At 54.0% G+C, this 16,267-nt stretch overlaps 1 protein-coding gene across 1 annotated transcript in view; it reads right to left on the bottom strand.

The window, feature by feature from the left end:
• MPRIP (myosin phosphatase Rho interacting protein) overlaps positions 1-16,267 on the bottom strand; it is a gene marked incomplete in the record, with an annotated part of 119,496 nt that overhangs the window by 37,725 nt on the left and 65,504 nt on the right. Inside the window, 4 exon segments of the mRNA XM_027765588.1 lie at positions 1-130; positions 5,478-5,587; positions 7,250-7,339; positions 14,939-15,007. Of these exon segments, the coding sequence (XP_027621389.1) occupies positions 1-130; positions 5,478-5,587; positions 7,250-7,339; positions 14,939-15,007 (399 nt within the window).

Here is a 16,267-nt window from a genome sequence, read left to right as displayed (position 1 = left end):
CCGCCGCTCCCGGGCGCGGCTCCTCTTCTGCTCCGGGTCTGGCTCGCCCGCTTCCACGTCGGCCTTCTCACTTTGCCTGGAGCAGCTCTCGAGGGAGGAGCTGCTCTTGTTCTTCTCTTCTGGCAACGAGCTGCAGAGTGGGGTAGACATCAGGGGCAGCCCTGGTGGCCCTGCTCCGCCCAGCAGCGGGTCCCAAGCCCCCACCATCCCTTTCCCAGCTGGGTGGGGCTCCCTCAGTGCAGAGAGGGAAGGATGGCCCCACCCTGACCCTCACCAGAAGCCACCCCTGGTTCTGAGGAGGAAGGGGCTTCCAGTCTGGGCCAGCTAGAAGGGTGCTCTAACCGGAGAGGCACACCGAGGGGAGCCACCTGGGCCCGCTGCCACACCCGGCCTCCTCGGGTCCCACAGGCAGGACCAGCTGCCCTGCCTCTCAGCGCCATGGGCTAGGGCCTGGCCACGTCCCGTGTGGCAAGGCCAACTTGGTAGCATTGCTAGACTGGGCAGTGGTGACACATGAACAAAACCAGCCGCCTTCCTAGGGCTCATGGGTTTAATAAGTGGCTAATGAGATCAGACCGGTGTGTGTGTGTGTGTGTGTGTTGTGTGGTTTGTTATGAGAGAGAGACAGGAAGAGAAGTGAGAAATCATCCCCAAGGGGAAAGGCCACGCCACAATCCCTTCTCCTCCAGTCTCTTCTCTGCATTTTGGACATGTACACATGCACACGTGTTCCATGTGATTTTCAGGCTGCTGGGTCTGGGACTTGAACTGCACAGTCGGTCGTATGGGATCCAGTGCCTTAACCACCATACCATCTGCTGACCTTGTTTCCAAGAGAGAACTTTACATTTTCCCATCTGTCAGATGTTTCCTCCCTCGCACCCCACACCTCCTCTCCACCACCCACTCTACCCCTCAGTCTGTAGCACCTGCACCCTCCTCTCCACCATCACATCTTCAGACCGCTCAACCTCCGGCAAAGAGTGCAGACACTCAGTACAACCTGAGCAGGGATATACAATGTGAATCTTTCAAACTCACATTCACTTCCCTCAACGCTGTCTTTTATATTTATCCATTCTGAGTTGACAGAGATAGACAGAAAGTGAGAAATAGGCCCCCCAGGGGAGATGGCCATGCCGCAATCCCTTCTCCTCCATTCTCCCCTCGGGATCTTGGGCACGCACGCACATGCGCCTCGTGTGAGTGTAAGCCACCGGGTTCGGGACTCAAACCACAGTCGACTATATGGGAGTCCAGCGACATAGCCATTACACCAACTGCTGGTCCAGGATCTCACTGTTTTTTACAGCTAAGTACTATTCCGTAGCATATATGTGGCACAGTTTTTCAACCTAGTCACCAGTTTAAGAAAATGTAGGTGAGTTCCATGTTTTAGCAACTGTGAATAATGATTCACCAAACATGGATGTGCAAGTGTCCTTCCGATTAAGTGCTTTTGTGTCCTCTGGGTAAATAGCAAGGAGTGGGATTACTGGCTCATATGGAAACTCTGTCGTAGGTTCCTGAGAAGTCTCCACATTGTTTTCAGGAGGCTGTATTTATTTGCATGCCCACCAACAGTGTAAGAGGGTTCCTTTCTATCACAGCCTCACCGGAACTTGTCACTCTTTATTTATTTATGAAATTATTTATTATTATTATTACTTTAAAAAATCTGCTATAGGGCACATGCACTCAACCAGAAAGAGAGAGAGAGAGAAAGAGAGAGAGAGAGAGAGAGAGAGAGAGAGAGAGAGAAGGGTTTGAGAAAGCAAGCTGCCAGGTCCAGAACCTGAACCCTGGTTGGCCATGTGAGAATCCAGCATCCCATCCACCGTGCCACCTGCTGGCCCCTGGTCTTTGTTTTTGATCCTAGCCATCCTAAGCAGGACCAAATGGCATCCCTTTGTGGTTTTAATTCACATTGCAGTGCGTATGTGTGTTTTTATTTCTTCTGAGAGAGAGACAGAGAAACAGCATCCCCAACAGGGTCCTTACTCCGTGTACTCAGGAAGTTTCTGGGACGCAGACCCAGGCTCTTTCCCACGTGGTCTGGCTCTATCACCCCTACACCACCACCTAGTCCCCCAAGTCTTTGAAAAGTCCACTCTGGCCATTGGCGTGAGCAGGACCAGAGTGAAGGGCTAAGAGCACCTTCAGGCAAGGGAGACGAGTTGCCAGGGCTGGAGGAGTTGGGGGCTGGCCACAGCCATGCTGGGTGGTGAGTGGCCACAGGCTACACTGCACAGGGGGCCATGCTGGGCCTGCTGTCCTGCAGCACTGGGAGAGGCGGCCTGCCCCAGGCGTTGGTGCTCCCCCAATCTTCCCCACAGCAGATTCCTGGGGAGCCCTGATTGAGCACAGCCGAGGCAGGGACATCACCGAGGGCCAGGAGGCGACGAGCAGGCTGAGGGAGAGGCCGCCTCGTCCAAGCCCTCAGCGGAGAGCTGTTAGACGCCTGGGACAGAGGGCCACAAGGAGCTCTGGGAGCAGCTGCATCTAAGTCAGAGCCAGATGGGAGCCTGCGGAAGAGGCACCCAAGGAAGCAGCGGCCGCCGTCCCCTCTGGGGCCACCTGTCCTGCCAGCAAATGTGTAAGAACCAAAGCGCTCCAGGTAGAGTAGCAGGGTCTGTAGGTGTCAACTTACTTTATAAAAAAACTCATGATAAAGTAGGTGTGTGTGCACGAGGGATGGGGAGGGGGACAGAAGCACCGTCCTGGGGCTCATTCACACCATGACACCCTTCCTCCAGCCCCCCAGCATCCCAGCATGCTTTAGGCCACCACGGTCGGCACGGAGCTTGCAGGTCCACAGTCCAGCATGCCACCGACTGCATCAGAGGCTAGGCCAGCCAGCTCCTAGCTCAAGAACCCCTGACGTCTCAGCAGCAATGCCTGGTGGCTGCCTCATCCCTGGACTGAGAAAGCCAGCTCCAGCCCACAGCCCTGTAGGGCGTGAGGACATGCACAGCTCAGCAGGACATGGCGACCCCAGTCCCCACTCCAGGCGGCCACAAGCACCTGTGATTTCCCCGCCTGCACCCTCAGACCACGAGACGGTGACGGGAGGCAGACTGCGCCCAGCAGCCCCTGAGGTCGTGATGTTGCCATACCACCTCAGGATTTGGCTCCACAGCCCCCAAAAGATCCCTATCATCCTCAAATGATAGAAAGCTACAGAGGAAGGAAGGCTGCAATGCACTGCGGGGGGAGCGGCAGAAGCACCTGCTGACTTCAGGCACCACGAAGTGAAGGCTAGCCTGGAGGGGTAGTGCCAGGTCTGCTCCCGCTGCAAACAGGATGCCTGGTCTCCTCAAGCCCACAGGGCCCAGGAGCAGGGACAGTGTGGGAGGCTCCCTCTCCTGAGCCTGTGCGCCTATGAGCACATACGAGCCTGTACGCAAGTGTGTTTTTGTTTGTTCCTTTATGAGACAGAAAGAGAACTCGATGTAGGAAAGAAAGAGACATTCGTCTTCCATTCCCCAGAGGATGTGTGCACTTCCCAAAGACAGAGACAGCGGGAGAAAGCATCCCCCATAGGGCGTGGTCACGCCACAATTCTCCCCTTCTCTCTCCACCTCCTCCATCTCTCCATGGGGTTTTGGGCATGCATGCACACATGCAGCGTGTTTCTTTTTCTTTCTTTCTTTTTTAAGAGACAGATTTTTCTATAGGGCTTGTGTACTTGCCAGAGTGACAAGAAGCGAGAAATCATCCCCCGGGGGGGATGGCCACGCTGCGATCCCTATTCTTCCATTCTCTTCTGGGGATTCTGAGCACACACACACTTATGCCTGGCGTGAGTTTAAGCCACCAGGTCTGGGACTCCAAACGGCAGTTGACTACATGGGAGTCCAGTGACGTAACCGTTATGCCACCTGCTGGCCCCAGTTGGTGCATTTCTTGAGCTACTAGGTCCAGGAGTGGAGCTGCACAGTTGGTTGTTGGGGACCTGGCTGCCTCACGCTGAGCCGCAGGCTGGCCCCAGAGACGGGCATTTCTGAGAGGGGCTCACGTGTTGAGATCCTCGTGCCCCAGCCACTCTGTCAGCTAACATCAGCCAATGCCCCAGCACGTTCAGGTCGTCCCGGAAGCTGAATCTAGGCCTCCCATGTGGCTTCTGGGCCATGGCATGACCTGTGTGCCATGACAGCCGGGCCACATGTGCATTTCTTTTTTCTTTATTTTTTTTTTTGCTATCAAGCATGTGTGCTCACCAGAGAAAGTGAGAAATCCCCAGGGGGATAGCCACACTGCAATCCCTTCTCCTTCATTCTCCTCTCAGGGTCCTGGGCATGCACGCACACATGCCTACTGTAGCTTTAAGCAGCTGGGTCCGGGACTCAAACTGGTCAACTACGTGGGAGTCCAGCGACGTAACCATTACGCTGTCTGCTGGTCCCCACGTGCACACTTCTGATGCTTGCCCTGTGACATCCCAAGGTTGAGTTCTTCCAGCCAGGACTCCCCCACCCCCCCGGACCCATGCAGCAACTCTGTCTGCTGGGCAGACGCCTGGGCCGCCTCTCTCACTGTGCTGTGGGGCATCAAGGTACTTAGAGAAGGGCTGGCTCCTGGAGCTCCTGGCTGGGAGGGCCACGGGGCCACAGGAGGAGGCCCCACAGGACCCGCCCCATAGGCAGTGCCCTCTGGCCCACCATGCCCATGCCGATGCTCCGCTGACCAGCGGTCCAGCTATCCTAAGGGCCCGAGGGACAGACAAAGGACAACCTGCCCCAGCCACGGCGTCCTGGCTGTACGCTGGACGACTGGGGATCACCTGTTTAACGACCGAGAGGGAGACCCAACGACGGGCGCGGGGGGAGGACCGGAGTGCCCCCTAGCTACTTCTCCTTCCTTTCTACTCAACACGGGAGCTGGCAGATGAAGGCGACGGCACCCACGAGGGCTGGGGCAGGCCAGGGCCAGCACAGTGGCCACCGGCCACCACGTAGTTGGCCCCGACACAAGAAACACACTGGTGGGGTCCTCGAAATGACAACGCACGGTCGAGGGGCTCTGAGGCTGTGACTGAGGACAGCGAGACCTGGTGTCCCCGAGCAGCCCCACGCGTGGACTCTGAAGTTCCACCTTCCAAACAGGGAAGAAGGCATGCAGCCAGGCCGTGGGCACGAGGCCCAGCACGCTAACCCGGAGAGAACACCCCTCCACCCAGGCTTCTGCCCCAGAGGTTCAGGGGAGCCTGTACCGATGCACAGAAATGAGAGCCGTCGGAGTGACATGAGGAGACCACGGACAAGAGACCCCAGGGGCCTGTGGACACAGCCAGGGAGCACAGCAGCCAGCGAGGACCTGTGCCAGGCCCGAGACAGGGCCCCCGCTGGCGAAGGCCCCCTGTGCAGCTCTGGTGGTGGCACGGACACCATTTGGCATGGGCTGGCGGTGTCTCTGGTTCCCGGGCGGAGGAGGGCGGAAGGTGCCGGGTCCTGAGCTGCCAGGCACCAGAGGCTCACCTGGTCACATCCGGGGCAGTGCTCGGGTGCACGTGCTTCATGATGGTCTGGATCCAATTCCGCCGGATTCCGGACGTCATGGCTGACAGAGTGAACTCGCCCTCCTTTGTCTGCGTAAAGGACACGCAGTGTTACCTACAGCCGCACACAAGTGTCTGCTGTCCCCCCCTCCAGGAAGCGCCCTGCATAATGTCTCACAGGAAGAGAGACTGCAGCCAGGTACCCCCATGAGGAGCCCTATGTGTGCCCCACACGGGGACAGACAGTGGACGTGACAGCAGGGCCGGGCTCTCACGGCAACAGCACACCAGGTGCCCGGCAGGAGCAGCACACGCTCGCTGAGCCCCTGCTGGGTAGACGCAGGGCCATGTGGCCCTCTCCAGGGAATCCCGGCCCAGAGGGTAGGACAGGGCTGGGCAGGGCGCTGGTACCCTAAAGACAGAGGGCCAGTGGGTGACCTGCTGGGGGCTGTGTGGTCACTCAGGGGATGAGAACTGACGTGGTAACAGGGAAGGGGAGGCCAGGACAGGAAGCCAGTGGGGCCCCAGCCTTGGAACAATTCCAGACTTGGGCCTGGGCAAGGTGGTGACACCACCATTCAGATGGCAGCTGCAGGGGGAGGGGCCGTTTCCAGCGGGGCATCAGGATATGACCCATGCCCCTGGTAATGTCCCGAGTGTCTGTTACTCACAGAGGGCCCCAGGGACCCCTCTTGGTAGCTTGTGTTGCTGACGTGACTCCGGTGAGGGCGGCTCAGAGGGCCAATTAGACGGGGGTCTGGGCTGTGCGGCCCAGCCAGCCTCTGGGGCAGGCTGGAGATTGCGTCCCATGGCAGGGACGATGAGTCGGTCAGCCGAGACAGTGGTGAAGCCCCAGAACACCCTCTGGACAGTGAGGTTCAGGTGGTCTGTGCACTGACACACACGTGTCACACACAGTGTCAGCTCTCAAGTCCCTGGGCCAGAAAGCCTGTGTCTGGGACCTCCCCGTAACAGACTCTGCCCCATGAGCCTCTGGTTCTCGGTTTTGATATAATAAAACTAGTCGTAAGCATTGTGTGTTCCTGAGTTCCGTGAGTTACTCTAGAGAGTGCCCGAACCTTAAGGTGGCCTTAGAACCCCTGACCTCGTAACTGGCGTCTGAAGTGACAGTGGGAGGGCTGTGCCTGTCGTGTCAAGTGGCAGCTTCCAGGGAGCCGTCAACCCCCAGAGCATGAAGCGACGGCAAGGGAGAGCCATTTCACTTGTCCAGTCATTCTGTTTGAGGGCGGGGTGGCCCCTGCTTACCGGAGTCCCTCACAAGATTCTAGAAGACTCAGATATGTGAGTGAGGAGCACAGAATGAACAAAGGAGTGGGTGAACAGAGCCTCACTCTAAGCTCCTCACCTGACGGGAGCCAGAAAGCCCAGCAGTGACGTCACTGAGAGGCAAACCATTAGAAACACTGTCATCCTTACTCTCCGTATCTCATAAGCTCCCAACTGTCCCCAACTCCCGTGTTAAAAAAAGAAAAACAAAAAGGAAAAACCCTTCAGCTACAAAAAAGCTTTGAAATCATTTTGAGGAGAAAGACGCTCATTCTAACTTTCTGTCCAGATCACAGATAGGGATCAGGTGCCACAGGACGGGCGTCAGTGCTAACGCAACAGCCTGAGTGCTGCCTCGGTGGGGTCAGGCGTGCCCAGAAACAGCCCGCTCAGGACGTTTGGGTCTGGGAGGTACGGCCCTGCTGGCCAGGCCCTCGGCCCCTGCTCCCAGCCCCCGGGGCTCACATGGATCTGGAAGCCATAGTTCCGCTGGACCGGATACTCGGTGACATCATAACACGTAGCGAGGTTGATCTCTCCGTCCAAGTCGGCTGCCTACAGAGGAAAAGGGGAAGGTCTTAGGAGGGTCAAGAAATGCTGAGAGGAGTAAGTCTCCATGAGTGAACTTGTTTTTGAGGTTAATTTTCTTTTCTTTTCGTTGCTAGAGAGTACATGGGTTTGAGAGAGAGGAACAGACAGACAGCTCTTTCTCTGGTAGAACGTGGTCACACCGTACACCGTAATCCCGTCTCTTCCATTTTTCCTTCCTGTTAGGATTTCACTGCAGGGTCTGGGAGTCAAACCATGTGGTAGCCACGTGGCATCTGGCTGCCTTGAACACCAGGCCACGGGCTGCCCCTGGATTTTATTCTTCATGGGTGATACAGCTGAGAACTCCACCCATCCTGCCACTGTCCAGCCCACGGCCCCTCCCGAAAGTAGGCACGCCACCCTTTCCCACGTAGCCAGCCAGGAGTGTGTGAGCCCGTGGGTCTCAAACGCGTTGATGTTGGAATTCCGTTGTGCTTTTAAAATTTTCTGTTAAGAGATTTTTTTCTATAGGCACATGCCCTTCTGGAGAGACAGAGATAGCGAAAAATCACCACCTCCCCAGGGGAAATGGCCACGCCACAATCCCTTCTCCTCTATTCTCCTCTTGGGATTTTGGGCACGCACGCACACACACACACACACACACACACACACACACACACACCTGGCACGAATTTTAAGCCACTGGCTTCGGGACTCAAACCTCGGTCAACTACGTGGGAGTTCAGTGACATAACCATTATGCCATCTGCTGGTTCCAAGGACTCCACTACACTCTTAAAAACTGAAGAGTGTTTGTGTATGTGGACATAAGAGATAAAATCTCTTGATCTTATCTTGTAGTACCTTATTTATTTATTTTTTAAATTATTATTCTTTTTTTTTTTTGAAAAGTTTTCGCTATAGGGCGCGTGCGCTCGCCAGACAGACAGAGAGAGACAGAGAGACAGAAAGCGAGAAATCACCCCCAGGGGGGATGGCCACGCCACAATCCCTTCTCCTCCATTCTCCTCTCGGGATCTCGGGCACGCACGCACATGTGCCCGGCGTGAGTTTAAGCCACCAGGTCTGGGACTCGAACTGCAGTCGACTAACATGGGAGTCCAGCGACATAGCCATTACGCCAACTGCTGGTCCCTATCTTGTAGTACCTTATTAAAAGTTAACATTGAGGCCCAGCGGGTGGCATGGTAGTTAAGGTGCTGGACTCCCATGTGATTGACAGAGGTTTGAGTCCCAGACCTGGCAGCTTGAAACTCACACCAGGTGCCTGTGCTCAGAATCCCAAGAGGAGAATGGAGTAGAGGGGATTGCAGCATGGCCATCTCCGCCTAGGGGGTGATTTTTTGCTTTCTGTCTCTGTCTCCTCAGCAAGCAAACATGCCCTCGCGCAAAAATCTCTCTAAAAAAAAAAAAAGTAGTTAACATGGAAAACTTCATTTACTGTTCCATTTAACAAGAGAAATGAATTTTAAAATAAAAACATAGTAGGATGAATTGGAGATGAGTTGTGCTGTTCTGAATTTTTGTAAATCTCTTAAGACCTTGAGAAGATAGCAGGATTCTCTTATCTGTTCTTGTGGTCAATCTGTTAAACACAAAGGGACTTTAAAAAGCTCGTGGGGAAATGGAATGAAAGATAAAAGTTAAAACATGTAACTTTACTTCTCAACATAAGAGCTATCGAGTGTAGTGGTGGCGGGACCAGCCATTCACCCCATTCTGCAACAACGGGAGGTCCTAGGACTGCAACTGCCACTGCAGTCCTTGTTGCATGGTCAATGAAGGGAGAATGGGTGCCCTTACATTTATTTTGGTTTTGTTTTAAGATTAGGAAACACGGGCGCGTGTGCGTGTGTGCCCAAGATCCCAAGAGGAGACTGGAGAAGGGATTGTGGTGTGGCTTTTTTGGTTTGGGGTGTGCCCCCCCCCCCCCCCCCCCGGGGTGGGGGGACTATTCTCGCTTTCTGTTTCTCTCTTTCTGGTGAGTGCACGCGCCCTATAGCAAAAACCTCTCCCCCACTCAAAAAAACCCCAAAAGATTAGGAAACAAAAAGCAGCCAGCAAGAGCTGAAGGAGGACTGAGAGGTGAGGCCTGGTGATTCCCCAGTGGCCCCTGGCGAAGCTTTCCAGTATTAACTGCCTCAAAGCACTCATGTAACAGCACGTAGGCCGCCTAGGGAGCCAACAAGCAAAACGCCTTGAGCTCCCCACAACTGCTGCCATGACTGTGCTCTGACCAATCCACTTTTGCTTTCATCAGACCAGGCCCACCTCTTGGTAGTCATTTTTACTTTGACTTCCTTTTTTTTTTGTTTTCTGAGAGATTTTTGCTATAGGGTGTGTGTGCTCACCAGAGAGACAGAGACAAAGCGAGAAGTTACTCCCCAAGGGGGATGGCCATGCCACAGTCCCTTCTCCTCCGTTCTCCTCTTGTGGTTTTGTGCACATGCGCACACGTGCCCAGGGTCTGAACCTGGACCCACGTTTGACTACAGGGGGAGTCCAGAGATGTAACCATTACACAATCTGGTGGTCACGGTAGCCATTTTTTTTGCTTTGTCTTCAGGACCATACTGGGAAAGCCATGTGTCATCTCTTCTTACAATTCTTCGAGGAATGTCCAGGATTTTTTTTTTTTTTTAATATTTTTGCCAGAGAGTGCATGCATTCATCAGAGAAAGACAAGAGACAGACAGAGAGAGGGAAAGTGATAAATCACTCCCTAGAGGGGATGACCACACTGCAATCCCTCCTCCTCCATTCTCCTCTTGGAATTTTGGACACATACCCATATACCTGCCATGTTTTTCAAGCCAGCATGTCCAGGACTCAAACCATGCAGTTGGCCATGTGGGATCCAGTGCCTTAAGCACCACGCCACCTGGTGGCCCCTGCTTCAGGATCTTGATCACACTTGTTTAAATTTTCCATTGAAAGCCCTGCTCCTGTTTGCAGCTTGTCTGGGCCCAAAGGTTTCTGTACCCATTGAGCAGGTTTACTCCACTACCTGTTGGCTATCTGCTGTTAATCAACCCTTCAATACAGGGCAGACGAGGTTAATGTTTTCCCTGCAAACTGATGTAGATGGTCTCCCTCTGTGAGGATTGTCAACAGCATCTCATCCCTCCCTAAAACGAGTAATCTCTTTAGCAATGGCTCGTTTCTTTGAGCCACTGCACCTATAAACCTCACCGCTAAACATCAGTGATTTCACTGCTACTCCTCCCACGCTCACCACACACTTGATGTTCTTGCTTCAGAGCTCTCGTAGGGGCTCTCTTCAGACTGGCGTCTTATCCTTAGTGACTCAAATTAGATCCCGTTCAGACATGTTGTAACAAGTTAGCGCAAGTTTATTTTGGTGCAAACATTTTAAAAATCTATGCATAGCTTTTTTTCATGAACTTCTTGAAGACTTTCCATGAACTTTCCATGAACTTCTTGAAGACCCCTTATATGGTTTTGGTTGAAATATAGGAGGCAGGACCAGTAGTCGGTGTAATGGCTATGTCGCTGGACTCCCATGAAGTCAACCGCAGTTCTAGTCCCGGACCCGGTGGCTTAAACTCACGTCAGACGCGCATGTGTGTGTGTGCGCGCGTGCCCAAGGATCCCGAGAGGAGAACGGAGGAGAAGGGATTGCAGCGTGGCCATCCCCCCTGGGGGGTGATTTCTCGCTTTCTAGCTCTCTGTCTTTCTGGGAAGTGCACATGCCCTAAAGCAAAAACCTCTCAAAAAAAAAAAAGGAAAAGAAACAGGAGGACAGTCTGATCCCACACAGGTACAAAGCTGGAAAGGAAGCATTTTAATAGCCTCCTCGGGCAATTGCTGCTGTTCCTTGACAAGTGCTTGCTTCTTAAAGGTCAACTGCAGTGTGGGTCTGAAACCCTTCCAATGAGCGTTCTGTCCCCTGCTCCCTAAAGCCACTGCTACAGCCCACCTCCTGGATGCATCTTTTGCCTCTGCATATCTGGAGACATAAAGTAGCAGTCACTTGTGCGAATTTCATTATGCATGATCAAAACACCACCGTACCGGCACTTCCTTCACCAGGCGAGTCTGCAATAAAGGGAAGCTGTTGAGTCCCTGGTGAGGAATACGGTTCCCAAAGTTCGATTTCTTTGTCTGAAAGTTCAAACTGTACCACTGAAAACGAACTCTGCCAGTTATTTCCCTGGTAGGAATGGGTCACTTGGTTCATTTTCATGAAACGCCTGCCAAACACCCAAACTGAAAAACCATCGGTTGCTTTTCCAAGTAAAGATGGTTTTCCAGGAAGAAGTGCCAGTTAAGCTGGTAACTCCTGGGAACCAGCAGTTAGAGTAATGGCTAGGTCGCTGGACTCCCACGTAGTCGACCGCGGTTCGCGTCCCAGACCCAGTGGCTTAAAACTCTCGCCGGGCACGTGTGCGTGGGTGCCCAAGATCCCGAGAGATGGGATGGAGGAGAATGGAGGAGAAGGGATTGCGGCGTGGCCATCCCCCCTGGGGGGTGATTTCTCGCTTTCTATCTCTCTGTCTCTCTCTGTCTGGCGACCACACGCACCCTATAGCAAACCACACAAAAAAAAAAAAAAAAAAAAAAAAAAAGCTGGTAACTCCAGCAATCACACGGTGCTCTCCCACAAGCCACCCCCATCCTATGGTATGAGCCTGCTGTAAGTTTGGATAATGGTTTGTCCCTAAGACTGGTTTGGGGACACCTAGTCCCCAGTGTAAAGCTTTGGGAAGTGGTGAGGCCTAATGGGAGGGCATCATCATCCAATCAGCTGGAGTGGGGGTGAGGTGGGGGTGGGAGGGACAAACAGAGGAAGTGGGAATTCTGTTTCCTCTTTCTGCATGAGCCCGCCCTCTTCTCTGTGTGGTTGGCCACGCTGGGTCATGTCGCAATCCCCTCTTCCATTTCTCCATCCAGCTGGGATTTGGCCATGCACACACTTGTGCCTGGTGTGTTTCTCCAGCCACTGGGTCTAGGACTCGAACTGTGTGATCAGCCCCACGGGCTCTAGCCTCCTGAACCTACCAGGTCATGGAGCTGACCTTTTTTTTTTTTTTTATTTTACAATAGAGTACATATGCTCAGTGGAAAAAAAGCCAGAGAGAGCCAGAGAGAGTGAAAGAATGAGAAATCATTCCCCCTCTCAGGGGGGTTGGCCAGGCTGCAATCCCTTCTCATCCATCTCCTCTGAGGATTTTGGGCACCCACACGCCATACCCAGCATGTTTTTCAAGTTGCTAGTTCTGGGACTCAAACTGCAAAACCTGCAATGTAGAATCCAGCTGTCTTAAACCACCATGCCACCAGTTACCCCCGTCCCCCCCCTTTTTTTTTTTTTGGAGAGGTTTTCGCTATAGGGCGTGTGCGCTCGCCAGACAGACAGACAGAGACAGAGAGACAGAAAGCAAGAAATCACCCCCCAGGGGTGATTACGGTCACGCCGCAATCCCTTCTCCTCCATTCTCCTCTCGGGATCTTGGGCACGCACGCACACGCGCCCAGCGTGAGTTTTAAGTCACCAAGTTCGGGACGCGAACCGCGGTCGACTACGTGGGAGTCCAGCGACATAGCCATTACGCTAACTGCTGGTTACCCCCCTGCCCCTTTTAAAGGCTATAAATGTGCGGCAGCACTGAAGGACATGGGAATACGACTGGCAGTCTCTCGTGGGAGACTGGGCTACATAAGGTCCTAGCAGTGTCACCTGCAATTGGTGCAATGTCAGAACATTTTTAAAAAGTCATTGGCAGGACCAGCAGTGAGCGTAATGGCTATGTCACTGGATTCCCATGTAGTCAAACGTGGTTTAAGTCCTGGAGCCAGTGGCTTAAACTCACACCAGACACGTGTGGGTGTGTGCCCAAGATCCCGAGAAGAGAATGGAGGAGAAGGGACTGCGGCGTGGCCGTCCACCCTGGGCAGTGATTTCTCCCTTTTTGTCTGTCTGTCTCTGTCTCTCTGGCGAATGCATACACCCTATAGTAAAAACTTCTCCAAAAAAAAAAAAAAAAGTCACTGGCATCTTAATACTAAGAACAAAGTTTGGATCATCACAGTTCTCCTGAAAGGATGCTGGGGGTCCACAGATCACACTCAGATCTGCCACTCTATGCACATATAACCAAACACCTTACTCTGCTCCCTTCATTTTTTTTTTTTTTTTTTCCCAATTTGCAATAGGGCACATGCTCTTGCCAGATACAGGGGGCGGGGGTGGGGAAAGAGAGAGAAAGAAATCACTCCCTGGGGAGGGATGGCCACGCTGTAATCCCCACTCTTCCAGCCTCCTCTTGGGATTTTAGGAATTCACACACACATGCCTAATGTGCTTTTTCAGGCCACTCGAACCACGGAGTCGGCCACGTGAGATCCAGTGCCATTAACCGCCATGCCACCTGCTGGCCCATGTCTGCTCCTCTATTCCCTGGTTTTACATCCTAACAGTGGCCTGCCACCCACACTGTTAGAACTTATCTCTTACCACTGACAACTTCCCCCCCAGTCCACAAAGCCGGCTTGGAGTATTTAAAAGTACACACACCAGCCCCCCGCAGTGGCTATTTGGGTTCTTTCTAATCGTCTGCTAAATGGGGGAGACTAACCTGAGACACAGACCTCACCTACTTGTGGGAACAGAGTCAAAGTACAAGGAGACTTCACAACTTTTCAGGGAAATGGAGTTAAAGTGCAAGTTCTTTTTGGTGCAAACAATTTGAAACCCATGTATAGTTTTTTCATTATATGTATTTTCCCTTCACTTCTTTTTTTTTTTTTTTTTTTGTAGAGGTTTTTGCTATAGGGCGCGTGCGCTCGCCAGACAGACAGACAGAGACAGAGAGATAGAAAGTGAAAAATCACCCCCCAGGGAGGATGGCCACGCTGCAATCCCTTCTCCTCCATTCTCCTCTCGGGATCTTGGGCACGCACGCACACGCGCCCGGTGTGAGTTTTAGGCTGCCGGGTCCGAGACGCGAACCGCGGTCGACTACGTGGGAGTCCAGCGACATAGCCATTACACTAACTGCTGGCCCCTTTTCCCTTCACTTCTGAACACACCTCTTGTGTTCCTGCAGCCAAACTGCCAGGGTAGAATACAGTTTAGCCAAATGGTTCATAAAGGATTCTTTTGTAGATGGAAAAAAAAAGGGCCCTCCATTTTCTGGCTGTTCTCTGACTGTGTAATCAGGATGGTCAAGGATCCACTCAAGTTCATCTGTCACATCCCATCCTTGTCCAGAAGACAGAGGACAAGATTTAGGACAATTCTTCCAACCACTCAATTCACCACAAGATCCTCTTGGAGAAAAAAAACATAACTGCTCATCTTGAGTTTTAAAATCTCAGTGTTTTTTAAGGAACAAAAGCTGCCCAAATCCACTGCACCCAGGTCCCTAATGCAGGGCCCCGACAGAGCCGAGAGCCCAGGCAGGAGTGTCGGCCCAGGACATCGACTGTCTAGTGCTCACTTTCCCAGCAGGTCCAGGCCGGGAGACCTAAGATGGCCACACAGACAGATGGCAGACACAGCCCGGAAACCAGCAGCAGGAAGGAGGCCTCCTGGGCCTCTCCGGCTTGCTCCAGAGGTACAGCCAAGGCACTCACCTCCTCAGCCACCGAGTCCCTGTAGTATCTCAGGCTCTGGTCGGCCAGGACAAACCAATGTTTCTTCCACTACAGGGAAGGAAGAAGGAGAAGCCCACTCAACGACCGTGCGCTGCGTGCTGCTCTAGTGCCTGCGGCTGGTCCCTGGGCACCCCAGCAGTGAAGCCGAGAGCAGGGGACCCCTCCCGCGGTGGCTGCCAGCATACACAGGGCCCGCTCGAGCGCAGGCAGCCATGAGCTCAGGACCAGGTGCTCGCTAAGCCACGGCCCCTCCAGTGAAAAGGCAGCACTGAGCGCCACATGGGCCTGGCTGTGGCTGGCTGTGACCCACAGTGACATGTGTGGCTGGTGACCGTGCTCTGCCTCCTCATCTCAAGTCCAGAGGCACACCAGTTTGGCTACCCAGAGGGCTGCAGCTCTGTGGCCAGCAGGAGCGAATGAAACAGCCAGAGTCCAAGTCTTCACTGAAAGGACCCAGGAGAGCCTGTGAGGTCAAGGGTGTTTGATGCGGAGGAGAGAAAAGGGCTTTGGGCATGTGGTCAGGAAGCAGAGGGGAGCGCAGATGAGCTGGGTTTCAGGGCCCCTGGGTTAGGACCTAGCAGGTCCTCTGCAGCCCCTTGGCAGGCCTGGCCTTTCAGCTTAGCATGGCACCAGGGTGGGGCTGGTGGGTCCAGTCACAAGTGACCTTTGAGGTTCATTCACTTCCCCTCGGGGAAGAGGGAGAGACAGAAAGACAGAGAGAGATAGCACGCCTCAGGGTCCCCCTGCTGTGATCTGCCTCCAGCCCAGCCAGCCCTGGCGCAGGTGTGGGCAGGCCTGTTCAGAGGGGTTCTGGGGCGCGAACCGGATCCTCCAGTGGGTCAGCCTCACAGAGCACTGTACTGCGGCTGTGCGTGGGCGGGCCTTGCGTAAGTCCGATGCAAGGATGTGCTACATGAGCTCCTTCTGGCTGACCAGGCCACTACAGCCAAGCCGGCTCTCCAACCAGGAGCTTGGCAGGCCAGGCCGCTGCTCCATGGCTGCCTCATGTGGAAACACCAGCCAGTCCCATACCATAGGCCTTTCTGGTCCCCGGGGAAGCCAGGGCCCCGGAGAATATTCAAGAATGATCACAGGGGACAGGGTATGCGGTAGGCATCCCCCATGGGCTAAGGCTAAGACCCCTTGTGGTAGCAGGCAGGCCTGGCCAGCGCCTCTCCAGAGCACCCCACGGCACAAACAGGGCAATGGGGGGTCTCAGCCGTGCCCAGTCTGCAGGGTGAAGACGCGCAGCGAGGGCTGGGGAGTGGCCAGGGGGCGTAGACTGGCCGGGCCTGCGCCCCCCCCACC

This window comes from Tupaia chinensis, unplaced genomic scaffold (assembly GCF_000334495.1).
Source record: "Tupaia chinensis unplaced genomic scaffold, TupChi_1.0 Scaffold138725_1, whole genome shotgun sequence".
Taxonomy (NCBI): Eukaryota; Metazoa; Chordata; class Mammalia; order Scandentia; family Tupaiidae; genus Tupaia; species Tupaia belangeri.
The sequence above is the reverse complement of the archived record's forward strand: the minus strand, read 5'-3'. Positions and strand labels throughout refer to the sequence as shown.